Source organism: Artibeus jamaicensis, unplaced genomic scaffold, assembly GCF_021234435.1.
Source record: "Artibeus jamaicensis isolate MK-2021 breed Jamaican fruit bat unplaced genomic scaffold, CSHL_Jam_final contig_787, whole genome shotgun sequence".
NCBI classification, from domain to species: Eukaryota; Metazoa; Chordata; class Mammalia; order Chiroptera; family Phyllostomidae; genus Artibeus; species Artibeus jamaicensis.
The window spans coordinates 6,339,663-6,360,077 of NW_026521972.1; the positions used below are offsets into that span (position 1 = coordinate 6,339,663).

At 41.8% G+C, this 20,415-nt stretch overlaps 1 protein-coding gene across 8 annotated transcripts in view; it reads left to right on the top strand.

Annotated features, from left to right (window-relative positions):
* The window catches only part of ADAM22 (ADAM metallopeptidase domain 22), a 226,012-nt gene that overhangs the window by 132,415 nt on the left and 73,182 nt on the right, over positions 1-20,415 (top strand). For all 8 annotated transcript variants that reach the window (XM_053672803.1, XM_053672805.1, XM_053672797.1 and 5 more), the window contains exons 5-7: positions 10,812-10,894; positions 18,317-18,380; positions 20,044-20,113. In XM_053672803.1, the coding sequence (XP_053528778.1) occupies positions 10,812-10,894; positions 18,317-18,380; positions 20,044-20,113 (217 nt within the window). The remainder of the gene's footprint in view (positions 1-10,811; positions 10,895-18,316; positions 18,381-20,043; positions 20,114-20,415) is intronic.

Genomic DNA, 20,415 nt, shown 5'->3' on the forward strand with positions numbered 1-20,415 from the left:
TAGGAAGTATTCATTTACACTCTTGATCCTAGAGTTGTATTTCATAGATCAGTGTACTAACAAAATTAATTTTTAGGGATCAATATTGGATGCCAAAGTTCTGGCCAAGATGGAAGTGTAGGTAGAAACACTTTGCCTCCTCACACAACCAAAAGACAATCTAAAAACAATAAATAACCAGAAGTGCCAGAAAAATCAAACTGCATGGAACTTTGACAACCAAGGAATTAAAGAAGCAGTCAACCAGACTGGTACACAGAGATAAAGAAACATGGCCCAAATGAAAGAACAGAGCAAAACTCCAGAGAAAGAGCTAAGCAATGAGGAGATAGCCAGCCTATCTGATGTGGAATTCAAAACACTGGTAATCAAGATGCTCACAGAACTGATTGAACTTGGTTGAAAAATGAAAGAACAAATGAAGACTACCCAGAGTGAAATAAAGCAAAATATCCAGGGAACCAAGAGTGAAGAGAAGGAAACCAGGACTCAAATCAATGATTTGGGACAAAAGGAAGAAAAAAACATCCACTGGAACAGAATGAAGAAACAAGAATTTTTAAAAAATGAAGAGAGGTTTAGGAACCTCTGGGACAACTTGAAACATTCCAATATCTGAATTATAGGGGTGTCACAAGAAGAAGAACAACAGCAAGAAATCGAAAATTTATTTGAACAAATATTGAAGGAAAACTTCCCCAGTCTGGCAAAGGAAATAGATTTCCAGGAAGTCTAGGAAGCCTAGAGAGTCCCAAAGAAGTAGGACCCAAAGAGGAACACACCAAGGCTCATCATCATTAAGTTACCCAAGATTAAAGACAAAGAGAGAATCTTAAAAGCAGAAAGAGGAAAGGAGACAGTTACCTACAAAGGAGTGCCCTTACAGCTATCAGCTGACTTCTCAAAAGAAGCCTTGCAGGCAAGAAGGGGCTGGAAAGAAGTATTTTAAGTCATAAAAGGCAAGGATCTACACCTGGGATTATGCTACCTGGCAAAGCTATCATTTGAAATGGAAGGGCAGATAAAGTGCTTCCCAGATAAGGTCAATCATCACCATCATTAAAGGAGTGCATCATCATCATTAAAGGAGCTCATCATCACCCAGCCCTTATTATATGAAATGTTGAAGGGACTTATCTAAGAAATTGAAGAAGATCGAAAATACGAACAGTTAAATGACAACAAACTCACAACTATCAACAAGTGAACTTAAAACAACAACAATTAAAACAAAAAGAAACCAAACTATTAGAACAGGAACAGAATCAGAGAAATGAATATCACATAAAAGGTTTTCAGTGGGGAGGGAGGGATAGGGGAAGAAGGAAGGAGGAAAAGGTACACAGAAGAAGTATAATTGGTAGGCATAAAATAGACAGGGAGAGGTTAAGAATGGTATAGGAAACAGAAGTCAAAGAACTTATATGTACAACCTGTGAACATGAACTAAGGAGGGGGAATGCTGGAGGGTTGCCGGTACAGGGTGGAGGGGAATAAAAAGGAGAAAAAGTTGAGAAAACTGTAATAGAATAATCAATAAAATATACTTAAAAACATATCAGATGCTGATCATTTTATTTTGCCATGAATGGAAGCAACCTTTTCAAAACACCTAAATGCATTTACTATTGACACCAATTCAAAAAGAATGAATATAACAACTAATGCAGTATGGTAACCTGGGTTGGAACCTAGAACAGAAAGAGGAAATGAATGGAAACACTGATGAAATCAGTCTCTAGTCTGATCAGACTCTAGTAAACAGTAATGTACCAATGTCGATTGCTTAGCTTTGATGAATATACTCAGGTAATGTACAATGTTAACAATGGGGGAAACTGGGTAATAGGTTTACTAGAATTCTTTGTACCATCTTTGCAACTTTTGTGTGAATCCAAAATTATTCCAAAATTAAAAGTCTATTAAAATTTTTTTAAATGGATAATTTTAGTAATCAAAGAGGAGGGAATTAATATCAACACAAAGGACAGTTATATACAGTTAAACACATTTAGCTTTATGAAAAATTGACTACATTATACTTGTTTTTCTCATTTTGGCATAAGCTGGTGAAGACTCTGGCATGCAGTAGTACAGATGCACGGATTATCAGCATTGGAACTGCCATGGGATAGCTTTATTTAATTTAAATTTGCTGTGAAATGGGATGAGATTGTTTTCCTTTCTCCTTTTCTTAGCCTGTAGGATCAGATCCCCTTAATTTTTGTACCAGAACAGATATTTGGCCTCTGTCCCTTTTGTGAGCCCAGTTTGATACTGTATAATCCAGTTTATGAATTAGATTCTCTCGAGCATGGAAGTTAGCATTTCTAGGAATTTCCTGGATGCAAATGGCCCTTCAGAGACTCAGAATTTCCTGACTCAGTAATGCCTGAGAAAGCCGTTTCTCACTATTAGGAGGGAAGGGGAAAGGTAGGAAAAGGACAGTGTCCTCATGTCAGTGTCAATAAGAGGAAATTGGGAAGAAGTTATTGTAGGCAAGCACCTGGTAGAACAGACTCCACCAGCGGCCATACGTAAGTCTGGTACAGGGTGGAGGGGAATAAAAAGGAGAAAAAATTGAGAAAACTGTAATAGAATAATCAATAAAATATACTTAAAAACATATCAGATGCTGATCATTTTATTTTGCCATGAATGGAAACAACCTTTTCTGAGCAGTGCACCTGCTCAGAGGAGTCTATTGTGCAGTAGAATGCAGGGGCAGGGCTTGAGTTCCTGCAAAGGTAATAGCTTCTGAATTATGGCAGCATGTTAGAATCATTTGGGCAGATTAGAAACTGCCCAGGTCCTACCCCTGAGATTCTGATATAATTGGCATGGAGTGAGACTTGGTGTTTTTAGAAAAAGCTTCCCTGGTGAAACTAATGTGCACCCAGGGCTGAGAACTACTGTGCTAGAGTGAACAAGGATCTCATTTGCGAAGGCTGAGCCCCAGTCTGCAGGGCAGGAGACCAGTTCTGGAACTGGTGTCCATGGACTGGGAGAGAGCTATGACTCGGTGCAGAGCAGGAACAGAAGGTTGCAGAGTTGCTGTTTTGGTCTGGAAGTGTCTGCGCTGGCCCTGTCCCTTTCATGCTGACAAAGTCATCCATATTTGCCCGTGACTTCCATGTATGTAGCACTGAATGACCCACATCCTGGGAAACCCCTTGGCCTTAGGCTAACCAGGACAGTGGATCACTCTAGTCTTTTTTATCCAGGCCAAAGCATCCTTTATGGTACCTGCTAACAACACCCACAGGACCCTGTTTCCAGCACCGCTGTTCTTCGGCCTCAGCACACAGCAGAGTTCCCACAAGTTCCTATCTCACCTTCCATTTTCTTTCTCGTGGGGATAGTGGTTTGAGGGGAACAAGAAAGGAAGTGGAGAAGAGCTATAGCTATTTGCATCCCTTCTGCTTCAGTAAGAATCTGCTCAGGAACTAGTGTAGGATTTCATTGAGCTCAGCAGTGAGGAGTTTTAGAGTGCAGAGGGTTAGGGTTAGAGTAAAACAGTTGTTCTCAAACTTTACAGAGTACAACTTGGAGGGTTGCTTAAGACATATGTGGCTGGGCCAAATCACCCAGTCCAGGGTGGTACGTCTGGGAGGGCTTGAGAATTTAAATTTTGAACAAGCAGCTGCTGTTGGGCTGGAAGCCACTCCTTCAAGAACCCCCAGTAAAGAGACTTGACTTCAGGCATACCTAGGTGTGAAGGGGTATGAAAGTTCTCTCTCAATCTGTTTTCACTTGAGTAAAATGGGGAAATTTATATTCACTTCATCAGCCATCAAGAAATATCACACATGTCACCACGATTACCAAGCTGCTTGCCCAAGATATGGTAGACAATTTCATTTTCTGAAAGGTCCCAGGTGTCTTTCTGGTATCCTCTACATGGGGCTGGTTTGCTATTGGGTTGACTATTTTTAGGTTAATATTTCTAAATGTAATGACCACCATGACCTGGGGAACTTTCTGCAACTCTCAAACTACCTGGGGCCCTACCTTCTGGGAGATTTCTGGTTGCAGAGGTCTGAGGGTATGGGGGCAACTTTTCCCACAAGTTCCCCCATCTGCCATGGATGAAAGTAAACAAGACATGACATGATCTGCTTGGGGAGGAGAGGTGGCCAGTTTCTCTGAGGAAAAAGGCCTTGAGCAGTGGCCAGTTTCTCAGGGGAAAAAGGCCTTGAGCCCCCTCCTCTAGGGGATTTTATTGGGATGTAATACACAGGAATACAGGGTGGCAAGGATCAAACAGTAGATAACATTTCAAAGAAATCTGAGGGCTAAGTCTGAGTCAGTGTCTGTCAGGAAGAGAGTTTTGCAGAAACTTTGGGAGACATACTCATTTCCTCTTGAACCCTTATCATATGAATGAAAGCATTCTTAGCAGAGCAAATTTCACAGGTTTATCAGCACGTCTTTGTGTTGCCAGACTCCCCGCTCCCCCACCACCACCCCACCCTCGCTCAGGCAAGGCAAGGAGCTGCACCCCTCCGCATCAGGTATTCAGGCTTAAGTGGATTAGAGCCAGGAAGTGCTGCTCCCAGCAGACCTGGGAACTCGAGCTATAGCCGGAGGGCACGAGTCTATTACTTGCTCTTTGTTGCACCCCCCAAGTCCTTCCATGATGCCCTCCCAAGTGATCAAGTCTGGTTTAGGTTGTTCCCCACTGTGAGGAAACTTACCTGTCATTGACTTCTGACCAAGCTTTGGGGGCAGGGAGAGGAAACTGAGGCAGTGTTTGCTACCTGGGACAAGCTTTGTCTCCTATGGCTCACATTCCGGAGGTCACTCACTCATCCTTAGCCAAGGGGGGTTAGGGTTACAATTCTTGAAACCAGGCAGAGTGGTCCACAACATGAGGGAAGGCCTGGGACTCATTTGGTTTGCCAAGCTCACCAGGATGGTTCTGCCAGTTTGGGAACCACTGCTGCTGAGCAGCTCCGCTCTAGTGCAGAGCTCGTCAACCACTGCAGTCTCTTTGAGTCATCTGGAGCACTTACAAAAAGTGCTGTGCCTGCGTCCCAGCTCCAGAGATCACGATTTCATTGGTTTGGTGTATGGCCTGGGCACTGGGATTGTAAAAGCTTCCCAGGTGGTTCAGACATGCAGCCAAGGTTGAGACCACTGCAGTATTGTATTTCTGGAGTAAGAAAAACATGGAAATTTTGTTAAAATGCCGATTCTTGGTCTCACCTCACAGCTGCCTAAATAAACTCTCTGGGAAGAGACATAGTCATCTTTATTATTAGTGTTTAGAAATGTTAGTTTTCACAAGTAAATGATGAGAATCCTTCCTTAAGGGACACAGTAGAATCTCTCATTGAGTAACTGTTTCCTCACTACACCTCTGACGTATTTTTATAGTAGTTTCCAGGACCTTACTTTGTCATCTCACAGAATCCCCTGCATACTTTCGTGAAGCACCATGGGTAGATTTTACCCCCATTGTATTGATGAGGAAACTGAGGTGCAGGGAGGTTTTCTTTCTAGTAGCACTCTTGGCAATACAAACATAGCACACGTGCTTCCCTGAAGTTGAAACCGCAGTCTTGAGAGGAATAAAACAGAAATGGGAATGTATGTGTGGAGAGAGGTAGCACAGTTTTTAAAAAATACACATATAAAAATTCAAAGGAGGAATTAGTGAGAAGTACTTTATTAGGAGGAAGGAATCTGAGAAGGCTCTTTGGAGGACGTGGCCTGGGCCCATCTCGGAGCTGATAAAGTTGTAGTTTGCTTCGAGGGTCTGGGTGCACCTCAGACAACTGTGGCCTCACTGCTGTGCTCCCATTGGTTCCCCTTATTGGACTTTCATAGTTTTATAACCCAGTCTGGGTAACTTCCTTTGTGCTATCATTTATCACACTAATAATAAGTTGCGTTTTTCTTTTGAGATCTTTCTGGCTGTTTAATAAAAGTAGGATTTGTCTTTGACTTTTGCAAGTAAGTGATTATTTTAATTTCCCAGAATAAAAATTGCAATAAGCTTTTTGTCTATTGGGAAGAAAACCAATAGACATCTGAACTCTTGTTGTCATGTGGTTCATATTTATTGAGGTGGGTAAGTTTTTTAGCTATAACTATCTAATTAGCTAAAAATAAACATCTGTACTGTTAAAACTATGTTATTAAGTCAAGTAGTATGAAGAAAGTTTCAAGGACAATGGATTTATTTCTGAAACAAAAGAGATAGTAAGTGAAAAGCTGTGACTGGCAGTCAGATAGAGAGCCAAACTCTGTTAGGATGTGCTAGCTTTTCTATTTTCCCACAACATCTGTCTCAGGTGATTACATATCATACCTACGTGCATAAAGCATTGGTTCCTCAAGAAAGTCATATGAACATGTGGAGAATCTTTATAATTGATAAGACTTGGGAAAGTTGGCTTACGTAGTGGTCTATAGAGTAGAAATGCACAACTTTAAATAAAATGCCATTTATTATTTTCAAATGTACATCTTTTAAAACAGATGAAAGTGCAAAGAAATATAATTACATTTGTCCCTTAAAATACATGTTAAAAATTTCAATGCACATATTCTTTGACCTACCAGGTCCACATCTGGAAACCCTATCCTACATATATACGGATAGAAGTGCACAAAAGTACATGAAAGGGTGTTTGTTGCAGTATTATTTATGACAGCCACAAAAAGAGATAATCTACATTTCCTTTAGTACAGGACTGTTTAAGTGAATTATTTTTCTCTCCCATAGTGAAATGTTATACCATTATCAAAAGAATGAGGTGTTAATATAGAAAGATCTCAAAATTACCTTAAAGAAAAAAAGTAAGGGGCAGAACAGTATGCATAGTGTAAATCCACTTGGTGCTTTAGAAAGGATATCTGTGTATTTATGTATATACACATTTACTTAAATATGTATAGACTATTCCTGATGCGGTACACAAAATCTGTCAAAAATGCTTACCTTTAAGGAGGCAGTCGCCACCTAGGCAATGTGTATGAAGGGGATATTTTCATCTTCTGTACTATGTACCTTGTGAATTCTTAGAACTTTTTTCTATAAGTATTTATTATCTTTAGAATAATGGATACAAATAATTGTTTAAAAGTGAAAAATAGAGGTGGTTTGGTGGAGGTGTATTCTTTTAGACTTCTTTTGTCTTGGAAGCTCTTTATTTGGCCTTCTATCTTGATTGAGAGCCTTGCTGGGTAAAGTAGCCTTGGTTGTAGGCCTCTGGTTCTCATTACTTGGAATATTTCTTGCCATTCTCTTCTTGCTTGGAGTGTTTCCATTGAGAAGTCAGTAGCTAACCTTATTGGGGCTCCCTTGTATGTTATTTCTTTTTTCTCCCTTGCTGCCTTTAAGCATTATGCTGAGTGAAATAGGCCAGGTACTGAAAGACAAGTACCATATGATCTCACCTGTAACAGGTGGCTGAACAACAAAACAAACAAGCAAGCAGAAAAAGAAAAAAAAACCAAAGACACTGAAATAGAGAACGGGGGGGGGGGGGGACAGGGACCAGAGGGGAGAGGGAAGGGAAGTTAAGGGGAAAAAGGGGGAGGGATTTGGAGGAACAAATAGGAAGGACGTACGGACGAGAACTAAGGGGGGTGGGGATGGGAGGGAGGTGGGGAGCAAGGGGTGGGGGAGGCTGGGATGGGAGAAATAGACAAAAAACTGTACTTGAAAAATAACTAAATAAAATTAATTAAAAGTTGTAAGAAAAAAATAATAATAAAATTAAAAAAAAGTAAAAAATAAAAAATTTTAAATTCATTTCAATGATTTAAAAATATATTTATGTAATTAAAGAAGCTGTTGTCCTGGCTGGTGTAGCTCAGTGGATTGAGTGTGATTCTGTGAACCAAACAACTGCGGTTCGATTCCCAGTCAGGGCACATGCCTGTGTTGCAGGCCAGTTCCTAGCAGGGGACACACGAAAGACAACCATACATTGATATTTCTCTCCCTCTCTCCTTCCCTTCCCCTCTAAAGATAAATGAATAAAATCTTTAAAAAACTGTTTAACATTAAAGCCTTTATCTTGCACTAAAATTTTTTCAGTCATGTCAGAAATTCTCCATTACTTTCATGCTTAGTTCTATCAACTATTGATTTATGATAGATAATCCCTGAAAAAAGTTCACTATTTATTTAGAAAAATTACATATACTCCCAGTATATGACAGCCTCACAATCTGTGTTAGAGTAGCCCAAATTGAGGATTTTTCCTCTTGGTGTTTATGCTTCTCTGGAGGTGTCATGGAAACACTTGACAATGAACCAGCCATACTGAGCTCTTCACTTCATTTGTCACAGACATTAGGCTTTTGGCCAGATGGGTCCTGATCACATGCTGTTTTTGAATCGACTCCTATTTTTCAGAATTAGAAATTAGTGAAATATTATTTTCCATTATCTAATCATCTCTTTAGCCCTAAGTCAGTAGAATATTGTTTTGAAACATGAATTTTTTGGTCCTGGATTTAATATATGTATTAAATATATGTATATATGTGTTTCCTAATTTGTTATATTAAAGAAAACTTTTGTAATTTATAAAACATTTTATATGCCTTTTCCTCTGACATATTTTCCCCACATACAGTGACTTGTCAACTTCCATTATTCCCAATATGATACCATAGTTATTGTGATTATCTTCTTTGTTTCTATTTCTCTTTGTTTGTATTGTTTTTATATTTATTCAGTGTTTATACCTATTCTCTTAGATAAGAGTCTCTCTCTGTTCAGGTCATGTGACTGACTGTAGGTCTTTTGTGTCTGGCCAACAGAAAGCTGGAGTGTTCATTTATGATCCAATCAGATTGTGTCCAGGAAGTGAAAGTTGTTTGAAACATAAAGACTTGTCATTCATTTAGAATCTAATCTTACGGATAATTCATCAGTCCAACAGCTCCAACAAGATATTTAAAATTCTGTTGCATGTATCCCCAGCCCCACTGGAAAATAAATTTTAAAAAATCTGTCTAGGGAAAAACAGATTTGCACGACATAACCCACAGGTTTTATATCCAACTCATAAGTAGTGTGGGGACAAGGGCATTGGCAACTGCCCAGGCAGCCAACCTTGGCTCACAGATTGTGACCGCTGATGTAGAATAGAGATGATGGTATTGTGGACTGATGTGATTATTGAAAGTGATTATGTATGTAAATTGAGTAGGACAATACCTGACATACAGTAATTAGAAGAGCAGCAAACATTTATTTGAGTGTGTACCAAGTAACAAGCATTGTTCTAAGCCCCTATGTATATTAGCTTTTTAATCATCTGAACAACCAACCCTCTGAAAGTATTACCCCCATTTGACAGCTGGCAGAGGAAGGTTTTGTAATTTGCTTGAGATTGCACAGCTGCTAAGTGAAGGAGCTGGTAGCACACACTGTTAACAGCTACACCAAACCAACCCTGCACAGGAAGTCTGTACGCAGCTTTGTTTCTGACCTTAAGCCTTCTGAGTTCCACCTCCGTCGGACCCACATGTGAAGTACCACCCTATTTCATCCTCCAGCAAATCCAGCCACACTCCTGGGTCCGTGGTGCTCAATGATTGCCTTGGGAACTGGAAGTGTCAGAGGGTCAGGGGTTACACTGTGTACCATTTTACCTGCTCTCTACCCTCTCATCAAAGCTGGGGGTCACTCCATTTTGTGGGGTTATCTCATTAGGAGCAGCATTCTCAGGCCCAGCTGCCTTCCTTGGAATTCCCAGGAAGAAGATGTCTTTAGCCTTGTTACACCATGGTGCCCTCCTCCCTCCCTTCCATTTGTCAAGCACGGAGTATTTTACGTGAGGTTAGTCCTGAAGCCAGACTGTGAAGTAGTTAACATGTGCTCCTTTAAGCTACCCATTCTATTAGTCTGTCCTATTTCATTCTTTCATATCTCAGTAGGTCAGTTTAATTACAAGCTTTCAGTTTCTGAAGACATCAGAGATGGATGGGGGGGAGGGTGGAAAAGGTCATTTAGGGCAGGGCTTCTCAAACGTTAATGTGCATGTGAATTAATCACCTTGGTAGGGACTTGGTGAAAGTGCCAATTCTGATACAGGCCATCAGGAGTAGGGCCTGAGGCTCTGCATGACTGACATGCTCCCAGTGATGTAAGTGCTACCGGTTTTTAGACCACACAATGAGTAGCGAGTATTTAAAACTTAAGGCACCACCCTGACATGGCAGAAATTTACGTTTATGTTTTCCAGGAACATTTAATCTGAGGAAATGAGTTGGTGGAATTTGGCTAATATAACTGGCTGCAGGAGGAAACTTCTCAGTTTCCAGCCCTACCCTGGACCGCTTACTCGTAAAGGCATTCCTGGCTGGAGAGAAGAATAGGATAAGCTTGTCAAGTTTTGAGCACTGTAAAAATAGCTGTTCTCCTCCATCAGTTTAATTTAGTGACTCTTCAGTGATTTAGATGCCTTGTTACCGAGCCTAACGGGAAAGCATCATCTTGCTGCTCCAGGTTGAGTTTCTCATGACTGGGGAGACAGATGAGTAAACTTACTCTGGTGCAAGAGCCACATGTGTATTTTAGCACCTGTTTCTTTGTTCCTTCTCTCATCACCTCCATAAACGGAGAGTTAAGTCAACTTTTATTCCCCTGTCTTGCTTTGAGTCAGCGCACTAGGAGTTTTTATGAGTGATTCTGTTAGAAATGGTTGGATAATCCTAATCTGAATAATGAGACATTGTCTAGAGCTTTACATATGGAGGTGCAGTGTGGCAAAAGCCTGCGCAGGGATGCAGCTGATTCGCCTTGTGATGACAGTGGCTTATGTTCTTTATTCTGTTTTCAGGGAGGAGAACACTGTTACTACCAGGGCCACATCCGAGGAAACCCTGCCTCGTTCGTTGCATTGTCAACATGCCACGGACTTCAGTAAGTGTCCACAATATTGTTTTTATACCATCCATTCTTTCAATCACTTATTTTCTTTATTCGTAACTCACTGTAATCAAAATCCCTATTTTATGCTGAGAAATAACTTGAAATCAGTGATGGATCTGATCTTTTCCGGGGTTTATAAACCAAACATACTTTAAACTTAGAGTTGCAGAAACCCAGGGCTTTGGAATTACAATACGATACCTGATAGTGGCGTTTGAAGCATTTTTCTAGATTCATCCAAGTTGAGACCGGAGTGGTTTGGGTAATTTGGGGCTGTTTCTATGGATGTTTAGCCTCTGGGTAGCAGTTCTACTTTTACTCCTCCTTGATGTTAGTGTTTATATTTTTATAGAATAACAGAAATTTCAGCAGATGGAAAGAAACTCTTGACTCCTCATGCAAAGAGAAAAGGCTGCAAGTGACCTCGGGAGCTCATGTGTCTCAGCTCCTTTTTCAGCTACAGTCCCACCTAACCCGCCTCAAACCGTGGGAGGGTTCTTCTATTCTCAGAAGTCCCCAAGGATCGAAGTTCATCCTTCCTGGGGGAGGGTGGAGGGCTTGCTTCCTTTCTCATAACCTTCATTATCAAAGAATGTTTGCCGATGTTTAACATGGGAATACATCTACTTCCTCCATCCTGTCGGTAATGGAGATGCACAGGTGGCCGTCTTGCATCTTGCGTTGTTTTGTAACCCCTTACAGGGCCACTGTCATTCCTCAGCATTCTACTGAAGCCAAATCATCTCAGTTCCTTCAGATTTATTTGACCTTTTTTTTTTTTGACACAGAACAGGCCAACACTTTAATTCAGTTTTGTTAAATTTTTGTTTGGTGAATTTTAAATACTTCCCGTCTATTACCAAGTTAGAGATGTAGCTTTTTCATCTACCTAGCAGTTATTGAGTGTCTGCTGTGTGCTGGCCAGTAGAAATATTTAGGTGGTTAGGGCATGAACTCTGCCCCTAGGAGCTCAGTCTGGGTGGGTGGGTGGGGTGAGGGGGGAGCTAAATCTAGCTCAGCTTCCTACCATGGAATATGATAGGTATATTTGTTTTCTTTAAGAGAGAAAAAATGGAGAGAAATGCAAGCTGAGAGTGGGCACTGACGGGTAAGGCGGTGCTGGAGGGCTGCAGGGAACTGCCCCAGAGGAAGGTGGCGCGGGCCCAGAGTGGGGTTTGATGGAATCTTCCAAGAGAGGGGTTAGATTGGCGGGTTTTACAGAAATCATAGAAAGAGATCAAATGGGAAAGGCCAGAAAATGTAGCTGGCCTGCCTGAATGATACCTGTGGTCAGGCCCTGGCAGCAGGTGTGCGAGAGGAAAGGCGAGAGGGTGAGTATCAGCTAAATAGCCAGAAATAGGAGGCCACGTGCCCGACACGCTGGAGGACTCCTCTTGGCTTCTTCTAAAAGACTCTTTTTCTCATTTTATTTTAATTGTTGTTCAAGTACAGTTTTCTGCCTTTTCCCCCCTTCCCCACCTTCCCCCCATCCCTCCCCATCTCCCTCCCATTTCCGCCCCCCCTTGTTACTGTCCATGTGTCCTTTATACTTGTTCCCGTAAATCCTTCTTCACCTTTTCCCCTGAAATTCCCTTCCCCTCTCCCCTCTGGTCACTATCAGCCTGTTCTCTATTTCAATGTCTTTGGTTATATTTTGCTTGCTTGTTTGTTTTGTTGTTTTGGTTGCTGTTAAAGGTGAGATCATATGGTATTTGTCTTTCAACACCTGGCTCATTTCACTCAGCACAATGCTTTCCAGTTCCATCCATGCTGTTGCAAAGGGTAGGAGCTCCTTCTTTCTGCAGCATAGAATTCCATTGTGTAAATGTACCATAGTTTTTGGATCCACCCATTTACTGATGGGCACCTAGGTTGCTTCTAGCACTTGGCTATTGTAAATTGTGCTGCTATGAACATTGGGGTGCATAGGTTCTTTTGGATTGGTGTTTCAGGATTCTTAGGGTATAATCCTTTCAGTGGAATTGCTGGGTCAAAAGGCAGATCCATTTTTAGTTTTCTGAGGAAATTTGAATTTGATACTGTTTTCCACAGTGATTGTGCCAGTCTGCAATCCCACCAACAGTAAACCGGGGTCCCCTTTTCTCCACAACCTCTCTAACACTTGTTGTTTGTTGCTTTGTTGATGATGGCCATTCTGACTGTTTTCCTTATTTTAAATAAATTATTTGAATAGAGAGACACTTTCCTGATTAGGAATCCACACCTGATATCTGAAAGACTTGGTTCTTATCTGGGAAAAGAAATGTCGAAGTTGCCTTCAGCAGTCAGTTGGTCCTGGTTTCCAGGTGAGCACAGCTGTCCGCTAGGACTGGTGCACTGGGCCTGCTGACGTCTGTGATGGCGCATGTGTCTAGTAGGAGAGTGATGTGAAAAATAAGAGTCTTTCCCTCCTCTCCCTCCCTCTCAAAATCTCAGTCCAAAGTCACTCTGTAAGCATCTTGCCCAGTGCTTATTCCAGTTTGCCTCCCAGTTTTTTGGATGGACACAATACTGTGACAATTGGAGAGAAGTTGCCGCTGCCTTCTCAGGGCTGAGAACCTAAGACCGTTGCTTGCTCCTAAGCCTCCATAGTCACGTGAAAGAGGATGGAAAAGGAAGTTCAAGGGAATTTTTGTGACTAGGTCAGGGGTAGAACTCAGGGTCTAGTTGTTTTAAATAAGTAAAATTTACTTTTACCTTTAAAAAACTTTTCATTTAAAACTGCATAAAAACTACCAGAAAACCCACTGTGTATCTTGGAACATGGTCCGGATTGTGTTGAAGTATGTTTGGGTGTTCTTCCACTTTTATGAGCATGTTCTAAAAACTTACTCTAGTTCCTTTTCATTTTTATTATTGCTTCTTGTCTTGGTTTTACATTCGGAACAGAAATTACTGATAGAAATATTTTGGGTGGATATTACTGAGTAGTAAATAATTTATTTTGTCATAATTGCAATGATTTCAATATGAGATATGTTATATCTTATATAAATTATATTTTATAAATTACCAAACACATATTAAGATTTTCCATTTTCCTTAATGTATTTAATTCAGTTGAACACAAAGGGAAAATAATCAGATTTGTATCTCCTACATAGAAAACCTGAAAGGAAACTTTTTTTTTAATTTGAAGGACCAATGGGTAATATTTTGGTCTTGGTATGTTTGATGTTAAGACAAAATCCTGTTGACTATAGGAATCTTAAAGAATGGAATCAAATGTAAGTTTATTGCCCTCTTGTGGCAATTTGTAAGGATGTCTCTTTTTTAAAAAAAATACTGTGATAAGCCTTTCAAAAATCTTTGTTCAATTGACTTATAATGACTTGGTCCTAGATGCAGGTTTTTATCAAGTATTTTCTATGTTATTGTCTCAATATACTTATTGGAATTTATGTAAGTATAACAGAAAGGTATCAGTCCTCAAATAAGGCAAACAAAGCACATAGGCCTTTTAATTGTTAAAGAAATTGTGATGGCATATGTAATATTGGGAACCGGAATCTTACAGATGGTGACAGAATCTGCTTTCTTTACACTGTATATTGTGATATTTAAACCTGGTAAAAGTAATTGATCTTCACATTGGATATTAATGTAATGCAAGAGGAAATAACGCCCAGTACTAGTTAAAACAAAACAAACTGCTTGCAACTTGATTAGTGTTACCTCGTGGACTTTGGTGAAGGGCATGGTTTTATAAAACTTACTTGATGGGTCTGGCCAGGTCTTAACAGGAGCAGAAAGAATGTTACTGCCATATTTGGTCTACTGTTCTGAAAAGGCTTTGCCCACTGATTTCTTAGGCATGTATTGCCATTAATACAGGGTCTGGCAGAAGGAACAGCTGCTTGAAGTGTGGTTGGTAGGGTAATAATTTATAGTTTTAATTTGAACATTGTATCTAAACTGTCAAATGGTGTGCTTGAGTGTGATATTGTTATGTTACAGAATTATATACTTATGATTTTGTGATAAAATATTTTGTAATAAAAAGGGGGCATTATTTGTCCTGTAGATTACAAACTGCATCTGTTTAGCTTTAAATTCCAAATGCTATGTCATCCAAGTTCAGAAAGTGCACTTTTGTTTGAAAACCTTACAGATGTGAGAATGGCAGTTCTAAGGCTGGCTCTATGAACACTGAGAACATGTGGAAGATGTTAAGGCATGAATGAAAGAATTTGGACAGAGGCAGAGTTGGAGACTATTATAATGAGAGCTCAGGGAAACCAACTGATTTCACTAAGCCATCAGTGAAAGACACATACTGTTCCCTGTTTAACAGCTTGGATGTCATGCAGTCATTTCCACCTAACACTGAAAAATGATGGCAGAAGATTACAGCTTTCCGCCTTCCTGAATGATACGATGCATTCCTTCAGTATCATGAGGGGCTTGATCTCAGCAGAAGGGCCATGTTCCACTGAAAGGAGTGACTATCAGGATCACTCTGAATGAAAACTGAGGCCCTCTGTAGCTCAAAATGCTCTCCAGAGGATTTCTCCATTGGCTGATAGTCATCTCCAGGCCAAGAAGTCCAACACCGAACTCCAGATTTGCACCCTGCCCCCTGTATCCAGCTTCCTTGTGCCAACCCTGTTCTGTCCTTCCTGCAGCTGTTTTCACCTTTTTAAATGGCAACTCCATTTTTCCAGTGGCTCAGGTCAAAACCTGGAGTCCTCATGGACACGACTCTTTCCTCCATACATCATTTCAAATCATGAATAAATCCCATTGGCCCTACTTTGGAAAAATAGCCAGAATTTGACCAGTTCTTACTATTTTCATTATTATCACCTAAGCAACCATCTTTTTCCACCTGGATTAGGTGGTGAAAGAAGATGGTTACTTAGGTGGTAACAGTGGAAATACCATTACTATTGGGGCAGTTCTAATATTTAAGGGACATTGTGTTACAGAACAGAGGTCCAAAAGGGGGCAATATTTGGCCCACCCAGGGATGCCAAAAACTGTTACAGAACAACAGTCCTCCCTCCCCTGCGCCAAAGATGGTATACTAATACCTACTGGGCTTGTCTGTCTGCTGACAGAGGAAAGACATCTCTCAATGCCAGAGATTTGTGAAAAGGAAAGGAAGGGTTTATTTAAAGCTATAAGACTTAAAGTAGTGACCTGATGTCCCCATTAATATATCAAAGTCCTTTAGGATAACCACAGACACCCACAGTGCTTCCTTCCTTCCTGCCCTAATTTGGGGTACTGTGTTTTGGGAAAAGAGCACACGTCTGTGTTTCAGGTTGCTGGCACCGTCAGCTGTGTCGCTGTCCAGACAGGATCTCTAATTGCTCCAAAGCCATGTGGCACCTTCTCATGGCCTACTGGCAAAGCGTTCTTTCACCCTTCTTCCCGGCAAAGTCTGTCCTGCTTCCCAGGCCACACGGCCAAAGGGAGCACCCCAAAGCTGCGTGGTCCTCTTCTACCAGAGATGCAGGAGTCTGCACTCTGGTCAAAACCACATGGTTCTTTCCTCCACCAGAGCTGCAGAGAGGGTAGGGTCCCCACTCTGGCAAAGCCTTGTGGCTCTCTCTCCTTCACATGGCTGCAGGGGTCCCCACTCTGCCAAAAGCACGTGGCTTTCTCTCTGCACTGCCATGACCGCGTGGTTCCCTCTCTTCAAATTGCTGCCGTGTCTCAATTTAAATCCTCATGCCATTCCTCCTTTGTGGCCCCATTTCCAACTCCTCCTACGATCGGCTACACTTGCCAGCATTCCTGTATTATTCCGTTTACTGGGCTGCCATGATGAGTCTGGGCAGGTATAGCCCCATGTGGTGTAGCCAATCAACTCCAAGCTCTCATGCAGGTGCTGTAACTCAGAGGACCTGCCCCCAGTTACATCTTGGGTGGACATCACTTCCATCCCCCTGGCTCAGAGCATGGCTACAGCTATTTAACATACCTATGCAGCCAGTTAAAGGTTATGGATAGGTTAAATGACCATGCCAGAGGTTAGCTGCAAAGCCTTTGTTGTACAAAAAAACAGCTCTCGATGGCCCTGCTCCATTTGTCCCTTCCCCAACTCATACCTGTTGGGGGGAAGGGGTGAGGACATCTTAATATTTCCTGGACACCCTGAGTTCTGGACCCCATTCCAAATCCCTTTTTGGGGCCCCCCACTTGGCTGCACCCTGTTACAATTGTGTTTCCCCTCTGCTTAGAACCTTGTGGTGGCTCCTCATCTCAGAGTAAAAGCAAAGGCCCTAGAGCTGACTTGTCACTCGGATCTCATGTTACAGCACTCCTCCCTCACCCACTCTGCTCCAGCCCACGGCGTCCTTGGTGTTCCTGGAACACACCAGGATTCTCTTACCTTAGGGCTGGACTCTGAAATGCTTCTGCACAGACATCGTTACAGCTTACCAAATTGCTTCTTTCAGTCTTCCCTTAAATGCCATCGTCTTTGTGGGAGTGTGCTCTGACTCTCTCTATGTAAATTAACAGTCTTCTGTCTCTGGTCCCTACGTGCAGTCCTCTGGCACCAGTTATTGACCTTCACCTGCTTTATTTTCTTCCCTAGAATTTATCGCCTTGTCATATATATTTAGTTGTTGATAACGTATATGCTCCGGCCTCCCTAGAATGCGCATCAGCACAGAGATCAGGGCAGAGGTCTGTTTTGCTCAGGGCTGCATCCCCAGCACTGGAGCAGTGCACACTGTGTGCTTTCTAAATGTCGGTTCGGTGAACGGTGATGAAGGTGGGTAGCCGGTTGGAGATCAGCAGCTCAGGAACCAATCTGCCTGCTCTCTTCCTGCCTCTGCTCTCACTGATATTAGAATTTGGGCGAGTTACTTTGTCTCTTTGGGCTTTGGTGTCCTTACTTGTAAAATGAGGATAGTCATTCCTCCCTCATAACTTTGTGGGTAAGATTAAATGAGTGTGTTTAGTTCGTGGTAAGTTGTTGAAATGTGTCGGCTCTTGTTACTCTGACATCTTCCACGTGTGTGGTTCTCAGGATAGTCCCTGACATTGGGCATCAGAATCGCTTGGGGTTTGTTTAAAATGCAGCTTCCTGGACACCGGCCCAGAAATCTGAGGAAGGCCCTGAAAGTTTTGCATTTTTACTAGCTCTCTAGTTGACTATTTGCATATTAAAGTTTGTAGAATCCTATGTTGAAGAGAGGAATAATGGCCCACAATTAGAGAATGGTAATTCTGAGCCTGGGAAACAGCCTACGTGAGAAAGACCCTGCTGCTTGTGCGGAATCAGAGGGCCGGGCGTTTCCTGCTCAGCAGTGTGCGTGTATGTAGTGTGTGGTGCTGGTGTCGTGTGTGGTATCTGAGGGGGTTCTGTGTGTATGTGAGTGATGCATGGTGTGGTCAGTGTATGTGGTGTATACTATGTGTTGATGCCATGCCTGATTATTTTCTTGTTCTCGGCAGTGGGATGTTCTACGATGGAAACCACACCTATCTCATTGAACCAGAAGAAAACGACACATCCCATGTAAGTGCTCCTTCTGTTCACTGTGGCAAATGCGAACGCGATGCTGGGAGCTTTATTCCCTCTGCTTTATTTTATTTAAATATGTATGTTATTTAAATTAAATACTGAATAAATCAAAATTACACGTTTCTTTTTTTTTCCTTTTTAAATCCGTCTCTTACCCTCCTTTAAGTTGAAAATACTTTTTCCTTCAGAGGTGTTCTGAAGCTTCCATTTCTATCTCCACCTTCCTGGGCTATGAATCTGTCTTAGTGTGCTCAGGATTTCATTACAAAATTCTGGGTGGCTTAGACAACAGAAGTTTATTTTCTCACAGTTCTTGAGACTGGAAGGCCAAGAGTAAGGTGTCAGCAGTGTCTTGGTTGAGGGCTCTGTCCTTAGGCTGCAGACAGCTGCCTTCTTGCCGTGCCCTCTGGTGGCCGAGGGAAGGCGAGGTCTGCCGTTGCTTCCTCTTCTTGTAGCAGCACAAACCCTGTTGGATTAGGGCCGCACCCTCATAACCACTTTCAACCCCTACCATTTCCTCACAGGCCCTAACTCCGGATTCAATTACATTGGGAGTTAGGGCTTTAGCACATGAATTTAGAGGGGAACAATGCAAACACTTATTCTGCGACAGATCAAAACCACAGGTTTGTGATTTTCCACCTTCTCCTTTTCTAAATTTGAGGTTTTTGTCTATTGCACTTTGTCTGTAAAGCCCTGTGCTTATGAAGTTTAGAGAAATTTAGGTTTTCTTAGTTCCCACAAATTAGAAAGTCAGTCCAGTTGCATTCCAGCCGTGTATACACAAACATTCTTCCTTATATCATGAATGTCGGTCAAGTGCTTGGAGAGGCAAGAGATTTCAAGAAACATTTCCTGCCCATAATATAGTTCGGAAAACTGTCGGAATTGAATATTATTTCCTGGGTCCCCACCGCCTGCTCTCCTGTCACTCTGCTTGACCATGCCATTGATAGCTCAGTGAAATGGGTTGGTGTCCCTGAGCTCTAACCATAATGGCCTCTGCCTGTACCCAAATTCTTTCATTCCTGTCTTAACATTTTCCACATGGCCTCAACTTTCACATACTCTTATAATTTTGGTAACTGAATGAAGCCTGATGAAGTTATTTGAATGTTCACCAATTTTTTTCTTAGACAAAACAGGACTTTTTATCTGTTGGCTTTTCAAAGAACTTTGTGTGACACTTGAATTTTGTAGTAAGGTCCATTTGGGCCTCTGCCGTACCAGTCAGCACGCTCCCCAGTATGAGGAAAAGTGTTTGCTCTGCAGTCGGCATCTGGCACAGCTCTCTGACTCTGAAAGCAGGGCAGGGAATCCGTGGAAGGGAACCAGTCCTAAAAAACATTAACCCATTTTCCCAGATGTCTTGCTTCTCCTTGGGGGAGCGGGCCCATTCATTTGTTTTCCATTACCGTAGGCTCTGGCTTCTCTGTGAAGGCATTTGCTTCTGATAGGATGCTGCTCTGGTCCTGGGAGAATACAGGCATGAGCAGCAGCTTTTGTGCAATGGCTCATTGCCCCTTTAAACCCAGGAGAGTGTGTAGCCAAGTTATGTATGGTTCTTTTAAGAGTTCCAGCTTCACCAGCCGTGCGTGCCTGAGCCTGGAGGTAGCTGGAAGTACACGCTTAATCTCTGTTGTTTGTGCTGTTTCAGGCGGATTTCCATTTTCATTCGGTTTACAAATCCAGACTCTTTGAATTTCCTTTGGATGATCTTCCAGCTGGTATGATATTCTTGTGTTGACTTAAACAAAGACAACTTAAATAATTCAATGTGATGCTTCAGAGCTAATCTATAGGTGGAATGTCATTAGCACACAACTGCTTGTAACAATTTCAGGGAGAAAGTCAAGTGTCATGAAGAGGGAGAATAAAACGCAGACTAACCACATGCTTACAGTGGATGAGTTTGGAAAGGTAGAACTTGAGCACATTGAAGGAAAGCTTTTAAAATCATAGATTCAAGTAAGTTTCCATAGGAGAAACAGCATTAGAGCAAAAATTGGTCTGTACAGATAACATGTAT